We start from the raw sequence: 23,630 nt of genomic DNA, 5'->3' as shown, positions 1-23,630 counted from the left end.
CAATTGGTCTTCTTTGAAACAGCGAGTCTTCCCTATGAATTGAAAAAAGAAATGTCAACCGGCAAATTGCATGTGAAAATTGAAAAAAAGATTGACCCCGTTGCACTAAATCGTTAACGTGTGATACAACCTAATGGAAGTTAGACTAATTGATTGTGACGTCATGGTTGTCAGTTATATAGTCGTTTGTATTGTTTATTATTTCACATTGTAGTTGGGAACATGGAAAATACTGCACCCTGTAATTTCCTCATAGAACTGACGTTATTAAATGTATATTTTTACATAATTTACATAATTGGTGTACATTATTTCCTTACGTATACTGTTATTGATCACTTACCAATGAATTATTTAATTGAAAATCCCACGATTGCCATTATTCTATTGCTCAAATATGTCAGCAGTAGTACGATAGGCTAACTAACGACCTTAGGGTACTGGGAATGTCCTTTAAGTAGGGGTTAGAACATGTTGTCGTAGCTATTTACTGTTGAACTCCAATGTCTGGGATATATTGAAATATATTATCGTTTTTTGTTCCTGTAAGTCTCCTTTAAAAAAGAAAGACGAGCACATGTCAACTTACCAGCTTCAGGTAGCGGGAATTTTCCTCGAGACAGAAAGGTCGCGAGTTCGAACCCAAACGTTGTAGAACATGTCTTCCTGAATTTCTGAAAAGAAGAAATTAGGGGCCTATTGAATTGAAGGTGAATCCAATACAGCTTGTTTAAGACTTACCGAATTTATAGTGTAGTTTCCTGTGCAATAAATAATCAAATACCTTAAAGTCAGCATTCCAGTCATTGGAAGAAGGCTGTTTTTATTTTTATCAGTCGTTGTAGGAAAGTTTCCGTTAATATTGGTAGTGTAATGTATAAAGCGCCAGTCAGTACGTTTTCAATATGGCCGTGGTTTCAACAGCTATCTTGTTATTTAAAGACGAAACATAATCACTATACCTTGATCTGAAATTTAAGGCCTCGGGAAGGTCGTAGTGACCTGCTTTTGAAAAGCTTTTCGGTCAATTTTACCCAGTATTAAAACAGAAATACTTCAGCGAAGAGAGGTGCACAGCTTGATCCAATGAGTATTTCAATATTCTGTAACAACAAACTCTAAGAAAGTTTTATCTAACACGAAGTATACCATTATCATAATTTGGTCCTTATTAATTTTCTTTGGGGATTTGGACATCCTTTGAACAAAATACACTTCATGCAGTGTAGTTCGCAACCATTTACTTGTAAGGCCCTTCACTTTTCTTTGAAAAGAAAGCTCTCGTGGCCAGAGAATGAAAGCGTTCTTTGAGTTTGAAATGAGGTATGATAGTGTACGAATTTAATGGAAATCTGACAGTTAATTCCGCTCCTCTATGATACACAACAATACAAGGTCTGGTATTTCAGTGTATGATAGAGCCGCGAAATTATCAGTATAATTTCGATATGATTTGAATGTGTATTGAATATAAAAGACAAACGTTCTTACAGAGGATATTTTCATGAGATGTATTCAAAATTGGTTAAAAGCTCTGTAGACTTGTTAAATATCAGATACCATTCATTCCACTCTTTTCATGGCTAGTAAATGGCATTATGATAGCACTTCAATCACGATTAGATATAAATGTGAATGGTAGACCAGCCAGCAATGAAATGCTGTTGCTATGGATTCTTGTGAAGTGGGAATCCAACATAAACGAGGGACGTCTGTATCCTAATTCATTAATTTTTTTTTTTTTGTGAAGAGATCGTCAGTGATCGTAAACCATGCAGAAAGCGATTTGGTATACATAACGTAGGAGAGAAACGAACATAAAATTAAGGAAAAATAGAAGCGGGGGCGGGGAAGTGGGGACAAAGACCTTAATATGACAACAGTTCTATCTGCAAATGTGTTACAAATACAGTTGGTATGGGCAGGTTATAAAATGATAGTTATGTACTTTTCAACTTTAGATCCTAGCCCGCAATATATCCCAATGAAACTTATGGGAAAATTTGGTCAAGTCAGCGAACACACAAGCACTAAAAAGATTAAATCGATAGGGCGTAGCGGAACTCCTGACATATCACAAACCGGATATACTTAATCAGGATTCACCTTTTACTGAAACGAATAATCTTCATGCGGTACAGAACGTTGCCAACAGCCAAATAGAAGGACAGTCATATCTCCAATGATACAACGACTACCAACAGGAAGAGTCACAGAGTTGGAACATCTGTTACTTACAAAACAAACCAATGCTGCAAATATATCATTAAAAGTTTATTACCCAGTCTGTCGTGTGACATTGTCTCTGTAATGTAGACAACTAAAGAAAAGAAAAACTATCAAATTGTGCTTCACTGTACTTGATTTTCTCCGTTTAGTTACAAACAAACATTTACATACTGTGAGTATGTATGAACTACCTATACATACACCATGCTATTGCTGCTGGTTGATTATTTTGATATTGATTGGTTGATTTGAATACGGTGTCTGTCGAACTGTTTTGTAATGTCAGTAGTTCTGTTATAAATGATGTTAATAGCTCTTTATGTTTGTATAATTAAACCGTTTAATTCCCAACTGACATTATTTTCTGCAAACTATGATTAGTTTGAACGTGAAATATTATTTAGGTTTGTAAACAAATATGTTCTTAAATGTATCAATTAATTAAGTCCTAACTTTTCTTCATATTCAAATAAGAGCAAGACACAGTGTACATCACAGCAAAGTTTACAGAATGTTAGGAGATCACTCTTTAAAAATCTCTGATCTCTTTTTAAAAAAAATCAAGAGGTACTTGAACTAGGCTATTTCAAGGAACATACGATTTTCTTTGGAAAGATATGGGAAGGGAGACAACTCTGTTTAATGTACTATTTCCGACGCCCGAGAGTAGCGTTTTGATTATCAAAGGAAAGAAAACATAGATAATACCTGGTCAGTGTCTTAAAATATAAGCTGCATTTTGTCTCTCTTCAACCTCGCTATGTATTCTACCTATCCTGCAACATTGACTGCAAATCAGACAATCCAAACTTCGACACTTTTTTGCTCAATCTTTGTTTACCTGTCGTTGCATGACGTTGCGTTGAATTTTGCCTAATGACGTACGCCAAAATAATTCTTCCGTGCAGAAATATAGTTCCAAATTTCGTCTGATGTGGCTAAAACTTTATGAATTTTTCGTAAATAAGCTTGATAATTACACATATAAAATCGCTTAATTCAACAGCCGCTGTTTTATTGTTAAACGTACTTTTTAAGTGAATTCAGAAATTAATTCCGTCGAATTCACGCATCATACGGAAAGCGGGACACGCAGCTACTAGAGAATGTGTAGAGAAGGGCAACAAGAATGCTACCACAGCTAAAAGACATGAACTATGAAGAGAGATTAAAACACTTAAAGATGCCAACACTTAAATATCGAAAAATGAGAGGCGACATGATCGAGGTCTTCAAAATAATACAGGGAATATATGATAAGAAAGTAACTGAACATCTACTGAAATTCAATACAGCCAGGAATACCAGGGTGAATTCACTAAAACTCAATAAACAGTAGTGCAACTGGGACATCAGGAAATACGGCTCCACACACGGGATAGTGGATACCTGGAATAGCCTCCTGGAGCAGGTAGTGAGAGCAACAACAACAAACCAATTCAAAAATAGACTAGACGCCTACTGGAACAAACACTCACTGAGATATAATCACACGGAAAACTATGGAGCAGACATCAGAAGGACAACAAACACAAATTATGATAAATTGGAGCTGCCTATAGAGGATCAACAGGTCCTGCAGGCAGAGACAACATAAGTAAGTAATGCTAACCTACAGCTGTCGAATACAGCAAAAATGTATGTGGCATGCGTATTCCGACAATGACAGCGCCAGTAACAGGATAAAGAAGATGTTTGTCGTTTACGAACAAATTGATTTCATTCAATCAGGATGGCCATGGCCGCCATCATCCCATTCGGAATAGATTCAAATCATGAATTGAGTCTTAGGAATATAGCGCAGTAAAATTCACTGTTCGGCTCTTATATTAATGTATCTAAATTTAGTCTAAATATTCACTTTTTACCTTTTGTACAATCTTCAAGATTGCAAGTGGCAGACACAACTGGCGGACTCAGCATAACCCTTTACGGAATATAAACGTGGACTTCACGGTCTTCAACAATTTATTTCATTTATAGGCTAATGCATCTGTCCATCTAGATTTTGATACAGTTGACCACTTTGTATTTTCATCAGTCGGCTCATGTATTTCAAAAATAAGGCTTTGGCCAGGAAACAGATGCATGATGATCAGTTTAATTTAATGCAGTACTTTCCTGCAACTTATTAGAGTTATCCCCCTTTAACATTTGTTCCGGTATCTAATCACGTCTTTTGTGTGTTTGAAATGCGAATCAAAAAGTTACTTTCTTACTCAAATAAATTGTCTTTAACACCCATAACGTCGTCGCGTGTAAAAATATATAGATATATACCATAAATACATAATATACGTTTTTTGGTTTCATATATAACTGTATTAGATTGACAATTAAGCGTCTCGATAACATGGATCACATCTATTACGCCAGCAGCATGCTTCCTCTGGAGGCGGCCATTTTTTCCCACCGAATCAGCCACGACGGTGGGAAAATAAATTACGCATAACTTTTAAATCGGAACAGTGTACTATATTAAATCTTTGACAATTGGTAGGTAGCATATGATGAAAATTGATTTATATTATTACAAATTCTCCTGAAGTCTGAAACAGGCCATACTTTTTGTTTTTTCTTCACCACGTATATGACAACCAAAAACACGATTGAGTAGCCGGTGAAACTAAATGTCCTTATAGAGATGTTGTTGTCTGTTAGTACTTACTATCTATCTTTTTCAAAAGTCTGTTTAGTGTTTTGTTTTCTTGGTCATTTCATTGGTAGCATTTTTCATTTTTAAGTGTCTAGGTAGACAAGACGTGGATGCTGAATATATAACATATGGTAGGGATTTGTAATAGATGCTCTAAAATTTATAGAATTAATGCTATAAATCATAAAAGTACATCAACAATGTATTTAAACATTATTTTTCAGCAGTTGCCCATCCAGCAACATGTCAAAAGGAGGTGCAACCTCGGACAAATTGACACGTATTGCCATTGTAAGCACTGACAAATGCAAGCCAAAAAAATGTCGACAGGAGTGCAAGAAGGCATGTCCTGTTGTCAGAATGGGTATGTATAAATAAGAAATAACAACGCACCGAAAAAAAAGTTTCAGGGAATCAGAAAAATTGCCATTGATTACTGTAATTAAAACTCAATCAGTTATTGGACGAGTTGAAATTTTTTCGAAGTAGGTGATATTTGATCATTACTTGAATTTCTGTTAGTTAGATAAAGTGATAATAGTCAATATAGTCTGTCATGATGGAATATAATATCCCCATAGAGAATTAGTATACAATGATTAATATGTTTATATAAAAACACTTACAATTGATTCATCGACATACATTGTTGTCCCTTCCCACATGTGCTCTATTAATGAAACATTCCATTAAACTGTTTATAATCTTAAAGTATATATACTGTATTCTATTTTCACTTAAAATGAAAATATTTGAGAGTTGCTTTTTTCTTGGAGAGCATTTATTGCATTTAGACAAAATTCCATATTATTACCGAAGTCATTATATTCAGATTGTCTGTGTTAAATGTGTAGGACAAGATAAAGTTGGTAAAATATCCATTTTCAGTAATATTTTTCCTACAAAACATTTGGTTGAGTGAATGAAGCATTAATTTCTAACACAGAGTTTCTCATTTTCTTGATTATTTCTTTTGTTTAATTAATAATGTCATTATAAAGTGTGTTTAATCAATATCCTAATTCATTGAAAAATAAAATCTAATTGAATATTCATTCTTCAAATCAGATTTGAAATACTGGTGTACCAAAGAAATGATTAAACATTATGATAGGTGGACAGAACAGCTATGATTTAAGTTTTTCTGTGGTTTAAAATACAGGTTTCTTTTTAATTCTACTGTATTTTGTTAATTATTTTCTGGCGATAGATACATACACACAAGTTCAAGAATAGTTTTAAAAATTCCAGATCGAGTAACAAAGATTTCTTGATAGAAATGATGCAGTGATAATTGATAGATGTGTGTTTTTAACAGTAGGTTGTATAAATACAATGCTCACTTATTGTGTTCTATTACTAAATATCTTGAAATGTCTGTGCTAATTACATGTAATGCATTCTTCATAATGAATATTGGTTTTAATACTTCAATCATTTCCAAATTTTGTTTTTCAAATTAAAGTGTGTAATGAAGCAGATAAGAGATTCATAACAAACATATTTTAACAACATATATTGAACCATCCCTGATTCCTTATTCAGGATGTATGCTCATTCTCTCTGATACATTGTTTTCAATAGGTAGGCTGTAATTTTGTTATTATTTTATTTACAGGGAAACTGTGTATAGAAGTATCACCGGCAGATAAGCTTGCATTCATATCAGAAGAACTATGCATAGGTTGTGGTATTTGTGCAAAGGTTAGTTTGTCATCGTCTGGCTTCAAACATTTACATCAAAACTATACACTGGAAGGGAAGGCAGTAGGCACTTCGATTCCCTTGTAACATCAGTAAATTAGAATGTCTCTGTAGATCCTTACTGACTGATATCTATTCATACAATATCCTGGTTCCTCTTTGCTGTTAGCTATGTTACTGCTATAGGAGAAGTCCAACAGACATGAGATTTTATATATGTATTTGGATACATTATAAGGAATAAGTATAAAATGTAAAGTCAGTGATTTTAAAGGACTTTAAACATTTCTTACTCCTCATATAGTTGTACATTAAGCTAAACATAACCTTGTGACACAGTAAATATTTGACTGTAGCTTGGCTATTTCAGTCATGTTTCACTTTTGTCTTGTTGCAGACATGGAGTTCATCAACATTCAATTATCTAGGTTCTAAATAGAATGTAATGAAAAGGATGTGCTATTTGACACATTTCAGTAAAATTTTGTGGATCATATGTAAACCTGGTAAAATACCAGTCACAATTTGTACCATTTGGCTGGAGAGAAATTCTCTTTAGTTTAATCGGTTGAGTGTTAAACAAGTGAGCCAGAGGTCACAGGTTCTCCCAAAGTGAAGGCATTTGAATAAATAATGTTAACATATTATTCCTTGTATAATTACACTAGACCATGGAGGTACTAAAAGACTATCTTGTTTAAAGTTAGTCTTATATATTAGATATTTGCAAGTGATCCCTGACAAGGCCCTGAAGTTGTGGTTGTTTACATGGTCCATGAAAATCATTAAAAAAAATGTTTTATTTTTTTACAGAAATGCCCATTTGAAGCTATTTCTATCATTAACCTTCCCAGCAACTTGGAGAAGGATACCACTCACAGATACAGTGCAAACTCCTTTAAACTACACAGGTAAAACTGTGTTTCAGTTCTATCAAGACTATGGATTCCTTCAATATTTTTTTATGGAACTGACCATCTATGTTTAAATTTCATTTTACCTTTTCAAATAAATGTAAGCAATAATCTGTTTGTCTTACCCCCACCATGAAATGACAATTACTGTTGCTCCTTATCTTCATTCCTTTGCAGTTTGATTTTCTTGCATTCTTTCTGTGAAGCATGGTTTTTGCTGATTGATTCTTAAAATGGACAGCGATATTGAACTAAAATTTGATATGTAGTTGTATCGTGAGAGAAGATGCAGGTCAGTTTGGTATTTGGTTAGTTTTCCAAATTATGTTTTCCAGAGTTATGTGACCTTTGAACTTAGAAAATTTCAAGAAATTATCAGTTTCCACTAGTTTTCTAACAGCTGGATAGGGATAGTGAATTGAAAATGACATGTTTGGTCCCAAGTTCCAGTCAACTTGTTTTCAGAGCTCAGTAATTAGTTTCTTCTTATCAACCTGTTCATAAAAAGAATTCCTGGAAGTAAAGAAAAGTGACCTTTAAAGGCTGGTGTTCTTTATATAGAGGTTTATATGTTTGTATTTTAAAAGATTGGGACCCAAAAGTTGAATACCAATGAGCTTTATCAACAGGTATTTGATAAAGATGGCACTTAAGGCAGGCCTGGTTGAAGAAGATGCAAGTCAAGTCAAGTTCTGTTTGTGGTCGTCTTATTTTTCACGAGTATTAGTACTACACCTGTACCTTACAGATTCTCTCTGTGCTTGATAGTGATATGGAAGTAGGGTTTGTGTGTATTTTTGTGAAAAAACTTTTTTTTTTGAGAATTGACTACAAAGTCTATGGCTTCCTCTATTCACCTCAGATTTAGCTAAGTCATATTGAAATAATTTCTGTAAAATATCACACAAGTTTTCCTCTTCCTCAGGAGAAGTGATATTTTGGGAGGTATAAATGTCAATATTTCAGGGAATTTTGAGAAGTGAAGAACTTAGAAGATTTTCATTTGATGTTTTACTATGTGTCCATAATTAAATATGAGGACATCTAAGGTTGTAACATATTAATTAAAATGAATTATGAAATTTGGTATTGGAGAAGGGACACATAAAAATGATCATACTACCAAAGTGAAACAGGAAAGACATGTTATGTAAATCTTGTTTTGTTTCTCAGGTTGCCGATACCAAGACCAGGTGAAGTGCTGGGGTTGGTTGGGACCAATGGTATAGGCAAGTCAACTGCACTGAAGATTCTGGCTGGAAAACAGAAACCCAACCTTGGAAAATTTAATGCAAGTTATTACAATTTCACTCTATTGTAGACATCAGTTTGCATAAATATGACTATGTAGATATTGAAAGAAAATTGATTGGAGTCTGTGTATAATGGACACTTGTTAGATTGCTCTTCCTTGATGCATACACCTACACATGTAAAGCTACACAAAATTGTTCAGAGTGAATCTTAAACAGAAAAATTGGAGAGCTACATTGATCTTTAATTTTCTATATTTTCCTTTTTATACAGAAAATTGGAGTTCTTTTATTGAAAACTTTACAACATTATGAATTTTATTTCTTACAAAACAAAAAAAAGTATTAAATGCTTAAATTGATTTATAAAGAGAAATAGAATTATAAACAGACATCACTAATCCTACAAAGGCAATAATTTGTTCTATCTGAATGTTACTGGGATTTTATTCGGATTAATATACACCCTGGTCAACTGAAAGGCTGTAATAACAGATATTGCCTGTCAGCTCTCGTAATCAAAGTTATCTCCCTTTGTTACAGGATCCACCTGACTGGACAGAGATCCTAACATACTTTAGAGGGTCAGAACTCCAAAACTACTTCACCAAAATCTTAGAAGATGATTTGAAAGCTGTAACAAAACCTCAGTATGTTGATCAGATTCCCAAAGCAGTCAAGGTAATAAAATGAACCCAAATTATTTATTTGTGTCTGTGGCACAAATATAAAATGATCAAATCTTCTCAGTGTAACTTATGGAAATATGCATCGACCAGTATTTCATGTAAAACGGTTTTATTTGTTCATTTACAAGAAGCAAATGTGTTTCGTAGACATTTGTTCAAGAAGTACTTATTCATGGTTTATTGCAGAGTTCATGATTTAATAACATGGCTACAACTTTGATAGAATTTATATGAGAGTATTCAAGTAGCATTCATGTCTTGACACTTTTCTAGTTATAAGGCAGAACCTTTACTATTAGGACATTTCTAGTAAGGTGAAATATGAGTGGAAGTTCTTGCAACATCTGTCGAATAAAAAACTCTCCCTGGCTGGGTAGGTCCCAACGTGCTTCATCAAAATTTTAAATGTTATAACCTTTGAGCCTCACATTTCCCTCTAGTTTTACTTTTTGTTTATATACATAGTAGTTCTTATAACACAACCAGTAGAAGATTTAAATAGGACACTGTGACCTCCATCAGTGCTCCAGATAACTTTTTGACAACACTGTGACCTATTATAACACTGAATTTGTAAACATTTTTGACAGCGCCATATTTGCTATGCGACTGGTTTATAATCACATATTAGCACTTGATAAGTGTCTGTTTGATTATTGAGTTTTCTAGAGGATTTCGCACGGGTTAATGACGCAAATCTTATTTTTTTCCTAGCGTGAAATTAGAAATATTGTGCGTGAAAACGCATTCACGCAGGCTATCTGGAGCACTGCTCCATCTTTCAAATGACCAGCATGAAGCATATTAGCACTAACATGGGGAGAGTATGCATGATGGCATGGAATCAACCAACTTCTTCACCTTGATATATTTAAGTAATAGTTTATTTCAATAGTTATTTGGTGGAGTTAATGATTATATATGGAAACAGATGTTAATGATGACACACTTTTCCCGAAAATGAGACTCCATCAGACTCTTCTCTATTGTAGTTTTTACAACAAGTCCAATAATAGCATTTAAGATGGTATCAGAAGCAAATTGTCTCAAAGTGTCTTAAAGAGTAAAGATTTATTTGTTGAGAGGGATATTGAGTGGATGCTAGTTGAGATGTTTCAAATCTAGGTACAGACATGGGTGATGTTTACGTTTGTGGAGTAATCATGCGATTTCGTGAAAGTACCAAGTAATAACTGTACACTTGTGTTTACAGAAGTTGTGTGCCTTGAGTACTGAATTAGCTCAATAAATCTCGATACAAAAGGGCTCACAGTATTATTAACTGATCATTTGAGAAAGTAATATTTCAAATTCAGTGGAAAGATTATTCATTATTTGTTGACTGGGCTTAAATAGGTAAGTATTTATAGAAAAATAGAAATCTCAATGAACAACTCAAAAATACACAAAACTAAAGAGAAGCAGCAATGTAAAAATGTTTGTCGAATTTGTTTAGAAAAATTCCAGGTAGTTTTCCATTCTGTTAAGCTTTTTATCTGGTGGCGTTAATGATTAAATATGGAAACAGATGTTAATGATGACACACTTTTCCCGAAAGTGAGACTCCATCAGATTCTTAATTGTCTGTGCTTTCTGTTAGGTACAAACAAGGTATTTGCAATTGTACATATGTGTATACAAACTAGATCATTATAGTGGAAAATGAAAAAAAAAACAGTGAAAATAAAACAAAAACAAGGCAGAAAAAAGTAGAAAATAAAAAAAATATTGATAACGTTAAGGCAGCAACAATATATTTTAGATTTTATGTTTGATGAATAAATCTTCAGAATGTCATTTTCAAACTTGTTTCACCAACCATACAGTTTATATTTTTGTCTATGGAGTTCATGATTAAATATGGATACAGATGTTCATGATGAAACACTTTTCCCGAAAATGAGACTCCTTTTCGTTACATACAAGGGTATCCCAGAAAGCTTGAGTTTGAGATAAATCTGGATTTTTTAACCATTGATTGTGTATCTGTTAATTTCTTGACCTTTATGATAAATATCAAGTTTGAATGCTTAAATATTGATACTGAACAGAGCACAATAAAACATTGAGACTCCATAGAGTCAGTAGAGATATGATGTTAGTAAATGAAGTGTTGCCCATGACTTGATATCCATAAGTTTACTGTTTCTTGAGTAGCTATGGCATTGTAATGTATATAGCATGTTTTCTCATCAGTGGTTTTTGTTGTAGGGTTCTGTACAATTCCTTCTGGATAAGAAGAATGACAAAAAAAACCAGGAGGAAGTGTGTGCTCAGTTAGGTAAGATGGCTGGGTTACATCGTCACCAGTGTGAAACAATTTCTTTTCCTATTTGTGTTGATAGTTGATAATGGAGCTATCTATGTTCTTCATAGTGACCTTGTTTCATTATCCATAACTAACGTCACAATAAGTCATGCCCACATATTCATAGGCAAAATGTTACTTGGGTGTATTCACTGAGTAACATTCTTATCATGTGATCTTTATGAATTATATAAACCACATTAAATCTCGGAAAGTTAAAGGTAGGGTTTTGTTGTAATTAAGGAGACTACCACAATATTCAACATAGGAATGTTGGATTTCCCATTATTCGTTATTTATCTACTTGAGTTAGGGACAAATTTTAAAACTTAACTATTGATTTGAATACCATTAACTGAGATGTAATATTGTTAATCCAAACTTGCAGAGATTTCAAAATGTGAATAAATTTTCCTTACCTTTATCCTTGAAATGTGTGAAAATATTTATTTCTTTTTTTTTTTTTTTCTGAAAATCCCTATATACCAGCCTGTGTTTTATACAACAGTAAACAATGTGATTAGTTTATATGACCACTGATGATTGGATTATGCTGTTCACATTCTGACTTGTTATGATGTGATTTTCCTTTATTCTGAGGTCAAATTTGAACTTTTAGTCTTGAATTTACAAACTAGGTCCATAAAGTCTGATAATATGATCCAGAATTTACAGTTCAATAAGTCCTTAATTTTTTCTTCATATCAAAGATATTTCTTGTATCTATTGTAAAACATAAACATCCAATTGAGAAGACTGAAAATTGTTATTAATTCAACATTTTAATTATATTTTGACTGCAGATGTCTAAAATAAGAAAAATAGGGGACAATCCAAAGCGTTGTTTCCATTCTCTTACAAAGCATATCAAATTGGACATGCTTTGCATTGACTACACCAAATATTTGAAAAAGGTTTAAGATGATGATCTTGATGAAAATCACATACAGTGCCCTAAAGGCCTTGAATTTATAGATTCTGGCCCTATATTTAGGTATTAAGATTGTATAACATGCACAAAAAGGAACGAAATCACACTTTACCCCTATTTGTAAGTTTTGTGAAAAATACTTCTAGAATTTGAAATAAAAACCTTTTGTTTTTTTATTTTTAAAAAGGGAGATGGTATACAGAAAAGTAGTGTAAATGAGAATGGAAAAATATCATACTGACACTATGGTTTTTATGCAAGCCTGTATAGAGTGACTCATGATGAAGAAAAGGAAATGCTGTTCACATTCAGACTCAATCATGGTGTGAATTTCCAATTTAACTGAAGTCTTTTTGAAACAGCCTTAAACTATTAGAAACGGAAAGTTGATTTTTGGTGATAAATTATTTATAATAACATTTTATTTTTTTCGCTATGTATACAGAATATACTTTCTGATCTTCACTAACTTTACATGGAGAAATGCTTAGACTACCGTAGAGCTGGTTATTTTCTCTGGTCAAAATTTTCACAATTTGGTTTTAAAGCTTTTTAATCTAAATTACAACCAATTCACAGTTTCGCTATCTGAATTTAAGAGTACAACAAATACACACCTGCCTCATTATTTCATGGATTAAGTTTTTGTGACAACGAAATCGCAAAAATATCCCTGTAAATATAACCAGTACAGTATTTTATTGCCATTGAAACGTTTTGTAAAATGTTTATTCTCTAGTACTTTTCATGTTTATGCATTACTTGACATAATTTCAGTTATTTATCTCAAGTGTTGTACATTGTTGCAATGTGCATTTTACAAAGCCAGGGATGAATCTGGTAATGCTGTTCACATACAGACATTCTGTGGTGAAAAACTTCCAAATATCTGAGGCTTCATGATCAGTACCAAATGCATATCCTTATGTCTTTGCCATTTTATTTCATCATGACATCAGAATAGGGTCATAGGTCACAGTTAAAAAATTCTTTGAATTCATTAATGACACTTATATGTCGCCATGGGCCTGGCAAATATTGAAATCTGATAACAACTAGGTACAAAAATTTAAAGCTACAGAACACTGGTGGAAATGGCAATTCCTTTATGATCCAACACTTAGGAACTAGCATGTTATCCGGGAAAAAACTTTGCATGCGGACACTCTCTTTAATCCTTCCAATGTGTTAGATTGTACAAGTTACCAGATAAGACATTTCTGACAGAAGTTAATTAATTTGACTGTTATTTGATTTTCTCAGATTTGCTTCATGTACGAGACAGAAATGTAGAAGCTTTGTCTGGAGGAGAACTACAAAGATTTGCCTGTGCTATTGTGTGTATACAGGAAGCAGACATGTACGTAAGATATAATTCCTCAGTACAGGTAAATGTACAGGTAAATGTTTTGAATCATGAGGTGTCAATGACTGTGTGATCATAGCTACAGGTCTGTGAAAAACTTCAATATCTTTAAAAGTTTGATCTATAAAATTTCCATTTATAAAGGATCAAGTTAGTAGTAATATACAGGCATGAAATTCAGAACTAGACAAAAAAATTGATACATGAAGAAATTTGAATCATTCATAAAAGTTTCACTGGGTACAATGCGAAACCTTGTTGCTGATATTGGTAGTACATGTCTACTCTGATAGGTACAAGATATCTGATCAACTCAACTTTTCATGTGCTTCTAAATTTTTCAAACCAATAAGCAGCATGCTAAAAATGAGATGAATTAATTTTCCCCCTTCAGTTTTGAAGAGAAGTAATGGTATTTTTCAATTATCAGTCTGCAGTTTGCTTTCACAGGCATAGGCCATCATACTGGGATTTTGTTTGACCTGAAAAGTACATCACTGTTTTGTTTAATCAGTGAATTTATAGCTGTAGTAATGATATGTGAGATACGTTTTTAAGATTAATAGATTTGTGATGATGAAATATATTTTGCTTGTAGCTTCATGTTTGATGAACCATCTAGTTACCTGGATGTAAAACAGAGATTAAAAGCTGCTATTGCAATTCGAGACCTCATTGCCCCAACAAAGTACATTATTGTTGTGGAACACGATTTATCTGTCCTCGACTATCTGTCAGACTTTATATGCTGTCTCTATGGTGTCCCAGGAGCATATGGTGTCGTCACTATGCCCTTCAGTGTGCGAGAAGGTATGTACAAAATTCTTAGGTAATAACCACTCCATGTCTGTTGCTTTTCAATAGAATTACAATAAATTACTGAATGGTTGTTCACTGGGTGCTTTGTGTTTTGTCTCCGTGACAATTCCTATCACAATGCGTTGCCTTACTGGAGAGCACCTTAGTGTTCTGGTGACATTTGGTGTTCTCATCCCATTGCCTCTTTATTTACTTACCCAATAGATGTTATTATATTATTTTTCATCAACTACCAACAAGTATAGTTATTAGCCCATATTAAGAACATTATAGACATATTTCTGAACAAATTACTTTTAAGATTTATTTGCTTTCAGGTATAAACATATTTCTTGATGGATTTGTTCCTACGGAAAATTTAAGATTCAGAGAATCTTCACTAACATTCAAGGTGGCTGAAACTGCAATGGAGGAGGAGATTAAGAGGATGCGTCGTTACGAGTATCCAACAATGTCAAAAAAGCTTGGTAAGTATTGAATATGCATTACACTTTCTACGGACGAAGGTGAGGGTCGCTTTTATGAAGGGAACTCTGTCAGGCATTTCCCACTTACACCAGGCAAGGAATACACATTGAAGATGGAACATTTACCCTCATTTGGAAAGAAGTAGAATTCCTACTTCATGCTTGTCGAGTTGTAAATTTATTTCTATTACTATTTGAAGTATGTGTTTCCACTGAAAAAAATGCATAATTTAATGTGAATGATAAAAAAAAAAAAACAATATTTACAATATCTCGGTTTTACATACCACACACATAATTATGAGATCTTACATGAGTGGACTTATGAAACAAGTCCAGGAAGTTTTCATTTTTAAAGGCGAGTTAAAATGAAAAATATCACGACAAGTTTCACATATCAATGGAAACAATTTTAAGATCCTTTTTATTGCATGATAAATTTTTCAAACAAATATGGTTTGAAATGAACATATCTACCGTAAAAACCCATGTAATGTCCGCACTTTTTTTCACCGAAAATCAATCCAAAAAAGGGGGTGCGGACATTACAGAGATATAGAGGAAATGACACTTTTTTCCTTCTGACAATTCATATCATATCTCCTTTGTGTTCTTAAAAGCCAAGCAAATGAACCAAACATGATTATTTATTATAGTTTCCAGAATTGATGTCATGTTTGCTCTATATTTTGTTTGACTTTGTCACATGTTGTGTGACCCATGCATATACAAAATAACACAACATTTTCATTCTGTTTTATTTACAAAATAACAATAAATAACATGTACAAGAATGATTATGGATCGTTTATCAGAAAGTAACATGCATAAAATAAATAATCAGACGTTTTATTGATCATTTTAAGTGATGTCACAATCAGCTATATTGCCTGTGTGATATGTAAAAATATGACTTGGTCATATTCAGTGAAAAACCAGGCAATTATGGGATAATTGTTTGACTGTGTGCTTTCTAGTTTGGCATGTAAGAAGTTAGCTCCAGCAGTGATCTGTGAATGTGTTAAGTCATTTAGTCATTTTAAGTGATGTCACAATCAGCTATATTGCCTGTGTGATATGTAAAAATATGACATGGTCATATTCAGTGATTATGGGAAAGTTTGACTGTGTGCTTTCTAATGTTGAGAGGTTAAGACAATCAAAGTTTGAAATTGAGAGGATGAAATTTGATTTACTCAGTATATTTTAAACTTACGTATGTGTTCTTTTTTCCTTAGGTAATTTTGAAATGAGTGTTGTTGAAGGCCAATTTACTGACTCAGAAATTATTGTGATGTTGGGAGAAAATGGTACAGGGAAGACAACCTTTATAAGAATGATGGCTGGCAAACTGGAACCTGATACAAACGGTAAAGATAAATTTGTAGGCAAATTAAATTTATATTATATTATATTAAATATGGATTTCAGAAACAACACTGCCATTAAGTAACATTGAAGACAATGGCAGTTTGTAGCGTAACATTTTATATCTTTATTGTAGGAAAGCATCATATCTTAATTGTATCCATAAAACACATTTTCATTCTTGATGTTTTAGAAAAGTGTCCAGTGCTGAATGTGAGTTACAAGCCACAGAAAATTAGTCCAAAATCGCAAGGTTCAGTACGACAATTGCTACATGAAAGGATACGAGATGCCTATATTCATCCTCAGTTTGTCACTGATGTGATGAAGCCCCTGCTTATTGAGGCCATAATGGACCAAGAGGTTAGCATTTCAACATTTAGAATTTTGGAGCCATCTTTACTGAAGATTTAGTTGTTGTTAAGTTGTTCAGCTTCATTTCCATTGAAATGGAAGGAGAAAAGTATACATTTCCAATTCATTCAAATTCTATCAGTATATGATGAAGAAGGAATAAAGACATATGCACAGTGCTGAGTACAAATTTAAACCACAAATTTTCACTTTTACCACAGGTACAGAACTTGTCTGGAGGAGAGCTGCAGCGGGTGGCCCTGACCCTATGCCTTGGAAAACCAGCTGATGTGTACCTGATAGACGAACCATCTGCCTACCTCGACTCAGAGCAGCGTCTTCATGCTGCTAAAGTTATCAAAAGGTTCGATACAGTCACCTTATATACAAAACTTTACATTTAATAGAAAAAATAGGTTAAGATGACACTTTAAATTTTGTATTTCCTTACAAAGAATTGGTGTTTTATTTCAGACACCTTATAAATTATACTCAATAGAAAATGTTAATATTTTATTAAGAAATAATTTAGTCATCAAAGATTAGAAGCAAAAAAACTTTACAGATTATTTGAAATAGTTTCAATATTATTTTTGATCAATTTTTCATAGTTTCTTTTTTCTGCTACAGATTTATTTTGCATGCTAAGAAGACTGCCTTTGTGGTGGAGCACGATTTCATCATGGCTACCTATCTTGCTGACCGTGTGATAGTATTTGATGGAAATCCGGGCATTAAAACCAGGGCCAATGCGTTAGTTTTTTCTAATATTCATCATGGCTTCTACTTGCTTAAGTTAATGAAATATAAATGAATTATAAATCCTAACTTGATGTTGATTAGTGTCGTAGATTAGAATTTACCCCTAGCAAAATTAATCTATAGTTTGTATTTATATTTAAACAAGACTGAGAAGATTTATGTTTAGTGAAATCAGAATTCATAGAAAGTGATTAGTCTAGGTCTTGTTAGTGTTTATAAGGTGATTTCAGTATTGTATCAGATGAAAAGAGGAAAGATAAAAATTTAAGTATTGTAAGATTTGGTGATTAAAATGATTTTATATCAGATAAGCAGTCAAAACACTGATTAACTTGTCTGTTTGTAGACCACAGTCATTGTTGAATGGAATGAACAAATTCCTGATGTCCTTGGAGATCACCTTCAGAAGAGACCCCAACAACTATCGACCGAGGATCAACAAACGTAAATCAGTCAAGGTAGGTTCATCTTAGTCGGAAGATAATCAAGACGTCATGCGTATTCACATACAATATAGAATTCAAGCATGCATTACAAACCTTTCTTTAGGATGTTCAAATGTCAGGTGTTAAAAGATATTGTAGTATGTAAGTTTTGATGTTCACTTTACCATGCCCAGGCACAGGATCTCATTGTAAAATGCAAATTATCAGACAAAACAAAATCTCAGTGGCACAGGATTTTTTTTAGGTCACCTGAGCCACCAGGCCTCTTGTTTAATAATGATATTATCAAAATGTTTGGCTTGTTCACATTTTCAAAATATTTCTGTCAAACTGTGTGCATTTTTTGTTTTGTACTTTTTATAAATGTGTTTAAATTGTGTTTATTAATGTTTAACTATTACTAGTACTAAATTGGCCTGCTGAAACTGCAAAAAATATGTTGAACACTTTGTCATAAGCAGGCCACTACCAAACAGGGACGAAGGGGGCTACTGGCTCTCACACGTTTATGACCAAGTATTATTGGTACTTTTATGGCCTATAATCTGTTTACCTTCTCATTACACTATTTCATTCCTTAGTGTACACAAATCTTCAACTGGTTGTGTTATCAGAATCTCTATTCTGTTAGCAAGTGTATCACTTAATACTACAATGTCTTTTGTGTTCTGTCAGTTAAGAGTAAGACTAGTAAGTCCAAGGTCCCACTTTCAATCTCTAATGGAGGCATTGAAATAGTGAGTGACTTTTGTAAAATAATGTATTTAGGAGCATGACCGAACTTTCATTGAAACACTATCTGTAAAATTTATTAACACCATACAGATTTTGTCCAAGAGTGCAGTCTTTCTGGTTGGAAGGTTATGTCTTAGCTGCAGTAACACAAAGTTTTTTAATTGCTTGATATTGAGTTTTCTATCATTAATGTTCAGGATATAGTTCCAATTTGAAGTAGATTGAAGCATCAAGTAAATATTACTTTTGTTTGTTATCTGATTTTCAGGATTCCGAGCAGAAGAAAACTGGAAACTACTTCTTCCTTGAAGATTGAAGCTGTTCTTCTGTGTTAATGGCCTGGCTTATCTCCCTTAAAGGCAGACTGCTTCACTCTTTCTGGTGGTGAAAAATTGTTGGATATGAACCTGCGAATAAACCTGAAAATAAATTTTAAATCTGTGAAGCAGCTAGTGTTTTGATATTTTAGGACTGTTGATCCTCAGGATGGTGACACTGATTGGTCTGAACCTGTACAACATCATTACCAACAGTTCTGTTCTTAGATCTGTGGACTTGGGGGAAAAAAAGACATTGCTTCTGGCTCTGGATCACTGCTGCATATATACAGTTGCACAATAACTTACAATTGTGCAGTTATCTTTATAGAGGGCCACTGCTGCAAGACTTTTCCTTGACAGAGATTCCACCTCAGAGAAATTTATTGAATCAACAAATCTTTATCAACAGCAAAATTTTCTCCAAACTTCAAACTTGTAAACCCTTTATCAAAGTGCTTTTGATCCCTTTTGTTGACAGATAAATGTGATTTATATAAGAACTGTCTTGTGGACATTTTGTTTTCTATTATACTTATTGAGAGGGATGGGACCTTTTGGGTATGTTATGACAAATGAAATTTGTATTTTGATCAACTGTTACCAGGACTTATTAAATTATTCTGTGCAAGATGATTTGATTGTTTTATTTTGAGCCGATGGTTCTATTCCACTCGCCCTATGTCGCCCTGTCCAGTAATAATATTTATCACTCTTTCATGAGAAGTACTGGATGGATCTTTGTTAACGTTCATATGGAGGTTCACCTTGGTCCTAAGCGGTGCCTTTTGTTTTTAAGACTTATCAGAAAACAAAATGGCTGACAGGTGACCACGTTTTGACAATGAAAGTTTGTTATTACTATTTCTGGAGAAGTACTGGATGTTTTTGTGTTGTTTTTTTTTTTTTTGTCAAATTTCGTATGGCTCCCATGGTCCCCAGAATTTGAGATGTCCTGGATTTTGATCCAGAAAGTTTGTTATCATTAGGTTTTTCCTCAAATTTTGGTATAAAGGTTTCTCTTGGCCCTCTGTTGTACCCCTCTGAATAAGGGACATTCTTGGATTTTGTATCTGAAAGGTGGTTATCTTATTCTTGAGAAGTACTCAATGGATCTCTCTAACTTTCATTCATTTCCGTCATAATTTTGTAGGAAGCAGGAATGGTTTGGCTGACCACCTAAGGACAGAAGTTGTATCTTATGGGGAAATAGATATAGCGTTGTTTGCTTAGAAATTAACAATTCCATTTCCTTTAGTTTGTCCTTTAGCAATTAAAGCCAGATGAGTGTTTCAGGCCATATGAGTTAATACATGCAGTGGGTCTCTGCCCCTTCCTACGGGAGAAACATGGCCCAATTGGGGAGGAAGGGCACATTCTTTAAAAGTTTTTCTCTGTAGGAAAAGCGGGATTCTTCCGTAAATTTGTCTTAAGCAATCTTGGCACTAATAGATTTTTATAAAATGGTTTTGTTGACCCCTTGGGGCAGAGGGGTTGGACTCAATTTGGAAATATATCAAAGCCTTTGGAATTTCTTTTTCTTTTAGATTCGATAAAGCAATTCAGAAAGAAAAAAACAGCCAGGTGAGCGATACAGGACCTCTTGTATTTTGAAGTGCTGGATGATCTTTCTCAAATTTCATAAGAAGATTTACCTTCATTATTAGCTGTGCCCGTTTGATTTTGAGATGGATCAGAAAAAAATGCAGCTCACGAAAGGAAATCTGGGATTTACACCAAGAAGATAAGGTTATTTCTCTTTGTTGGCAAGTTTTGGTGGATTTTCTTAGATTTCACAAAGATTCCCATTCGTCGAAAGTTGAGCCTTTTTTTATTTTATACAGATCAGGAAACGAAATGGCTTACAAATAACCACCTTGAATTTAAAGAGCCAGACCCACTCCTCGACCGATATTATTTTATATTTAAAAAAATCATGATTTTCTTTCTATTTTTCTCGAATAGCAAAAGTTCTAACCCTGTAATACCGCAATTTTAAAGTAAATCGCTACCAATCTACCGTAATAAATAGATTTAAAACAGAATTCGAAACGACTCGGTGCTTATTCATAATTATGCGGGAAGTCCTACCCTCTGATGCATGCGCAAAGAACTGTAAATAAATCTGCCGTCTTCCAACATGGCAGAAAGCGTGCGAGGGAAGCGGGGAAGAAAACGTGTTTTGACGGACTCTGAGGCGAAAAGAAGGAAGATGGCTGGTTCATACTCTGTATCGCTCTCTATTTGGCTCTCTCCTATAGTATCACTCTAAAATCATATTCATAAATACTCTTATCATCGAATATTCGCTTTAGATAGATCCATTTCGCGATGTCCTCTATGCTCGTTACCGTATCGTAGCCCCCGTTTGAGGGCCTCTCAATTAATCGTAGTTTTTCTCGTAATCTGCACGTTTTTGTTTCATATCTAAGAATTGGAAGATGTGATCAATACATACGTTAGATGATTTCCATACAGGATATTAAGAGTATCGATTGCATTTATCTTCCTCCATTTTTGTTTTGGTTCTGACCGCGTCTGAACGTATCACGTGACTTTTCCTCATCAATATTCATATCCTTGTGTTGATTAATGAGACTAATTCCGGCACCGATATATCCGGTACCCTTTCAATTTCGAGTTCGAAACTTTATACAAGTCTTTATTTATATTAGTATACAGCAACATTTCCAGTCAATAAAATATGAAAAAAATATTTTCAGCACATTTATTGTTTCAATCCATAAAATACTATAATGAAACAATGTTTACAGATCCTGCTTTCTGAAGATTCAGCAATTTACAATAATGAATGACACTTCAGCACATTTATTGTTTATCCATAGTGAATACTTCACCATGACTTCAGCACATTTAATAGTTGTGAATACGTTTTATTTTGGGACATGAATTTCTCCAGTGAATAGCTTCACCATGACTTCAGCACATTTATTGTTTAATTATTGCATAGTGAATACTTTAACATTTTGAGACTTCCTTACATTTATTGTTTTGATCCATAGTGAATGCTTCACCATGGCTTCACACTTCAGCACTTTTTATCCATAGTGGATTTGATGACTTCATATATCCATAGTGAATTGACTTCAGCACATTTATAGTTTCCTCCATAGTGAATGCTTCACCATGACTTCAGCACATTTATTGTTTAATCCATAGACAATAGTTTCATCCATAGTGAATGCTTCACCATGGCTTCTGCACACTTCACCATGGCTTCAGCACATTTATAGTTTCATCCATAGTGAATGCTTCACCATGGCTTCTGCACACTTCACCATGGCTTCAGCACATTTATTGTTTAATCCATAGTGAATACATCACCATGACTTCAGCACATTTATTGTTTAATCCATAGTGAATACATCACCATGACTTCAGCACATTTATAGTTTCCTCCATAGTTTAATGACTTCAGCACATTTATTGTTTAATCCATAGAATACTTCACCATGACTTCAGCACATTTATAGTTTCATCCATAGTGAATACTTCACCATGACTTCAGCTTCAGCACATTTATAGTTTCATCCATAGTGAATACTTCACCAGGGCTTCTGCACATTTATTGTTTAATCCATAGTGAATACTTCACCATGACTTCATAGCACATTTTTATTGTTTAATCCATAGTTTTCATCCATACATTTATAGTTTCATCCATAGTGAATGCTTCACCATGACTTCAGCACATTTATTGTTTAATCCATAGTGAATACTTCACCATGACTTCAGCACATTTATAGTTTCATCCATAGTGAATGCTTCACCATGGCTTCTGCACACTTCACCATGGCTTCAGCACATTTATTGTTTTATCCATAGTGAATACTTCACCATGACTTCAGCACATTTATTGTTTAATCCATAGTGAATACATCACCATGACTTCAGCACATTTATAGTTTCATCCATAGTGAATGCTTCACCATGGCTTCAGCACATTTATTGTTTAATCCATAGTGAATACTTCACCATGACTTCAGCACATTTATAGTTTCATCCATAGTGAATGCTTCACCATGGCTTCAGCACATTTATAGTTTCATCCATAGTGAATGCTTCACCATGGCTTCTGCACACTTCACCATGGCTTCAGCACATTTATTGTTTTATCCATAGTGAATACTTCACCATGACTTCAGCACATTTATAGTTTCATCCATAGTGAATGCTTCACCATGACTTCAGCACATTTATAGTTTCATCCATCGTGAATACATCACCATGACTTCAGCACATTTATAGTTTCCTCCATAGTGAATACTTCACCATGACTTCAGCACATTTA

At 33.8% G+C, this 23,630-nt stretch overlaps 1 protein-coding gene across 2 annotated transcripts; it reads left to right on the top strand.

Moving 5' to 3' along the window:
• Positions 1-4,614: 4,614 nt before the first annotated feature.
• Positions 4,615-19,954, top strand: LOC132545525 (ATP-binding cassette sub-family E member 1-like). 2 transcript variants are annotated; one of them, XM_060209207.1, is made up of 16 exons: positions 4,615-4,725; positions 5,110-5,249; positions 6,504-6,589; positions 7,403-7,500; positions 8,677-8,794; positions 9,300-9,437; positions 11,657-11,726; positions 13,948-14,044; positions 14,649-14,860; positions 15,187-15,336; positions 16,575-16,706; positions 16,898-17,067; positions 17,280-17,422; positions 17,689-17,811; positions 18,167-18,278; positions 19,270-19,954. In XM_060209207.1, the coding sequence occupies exons 2-16, from the start codon at positions 5,129-5,131 to the stop codon at positions 19,315-19,317; spliced, it is 1,818 nt and encodes a 605-aa protein (XP_060065190.1). In that variant the 5' UTR covers positions 4,615-4,725; positions 5,110-5,128; the 3' UTR covers positions 19,318-19,954. The 2 variants fall into 2 exon arrangements, with proteins under 2 accessions (XP_060065190.1, XP_060065191.1); XM_060209208.1 differs by having other exon boundaries at positions 4,619-4,725; positions 5,113-5,249.
• The last annotated feature ends 3,676 nt before the right edge of the window (positions 19,955-23,630 follow it).

Source organism: Ylistrum balloti, unplaced genomic scaffold, assembly GCF_031769215.1.
Source record: "Ylistrum balloti isolate Yb309-2 unplaced genomic scaffold, AGI_CSIRO_Ybal_v1 Utg369850, whole genome shotgun sequence".
Taxonomy (NCBI): Eukaryota; Metazoa; Mollusca; class Bivalvia; order Pectinida; family Pectinidae; genus Ylistrum; species Ylistrum balloti.
This window is presented reverse-complemented; position numbering and strand designations above follow the sequence as displayed.

Excerpts from the sequence above, each read along its gene's own strand:
- LOC132545525 (XM_060209207.1), top strand. The coding sequence starts at position 5,129 with ATGTCAAAAGGAGGTGCAACCTCGGACAAATTGACACGTATTGCCATT. Across the intron at positions 16,707-16,897 it reads ACTGGAACCTGATACAAACG|AAAAGTGTCCAGTGCTGAAT; the intron begins GTAAAGATAAAT and ends TTGATGTTTTAG. Across the intron at positions 18,279-19,269 it reads ACAAACGTAAATCAGTCAAG|GATTCCGAGCAGAAGAAAAC; the intron begins GTAGGTTCATCT and ends TCTGATTTTCAG.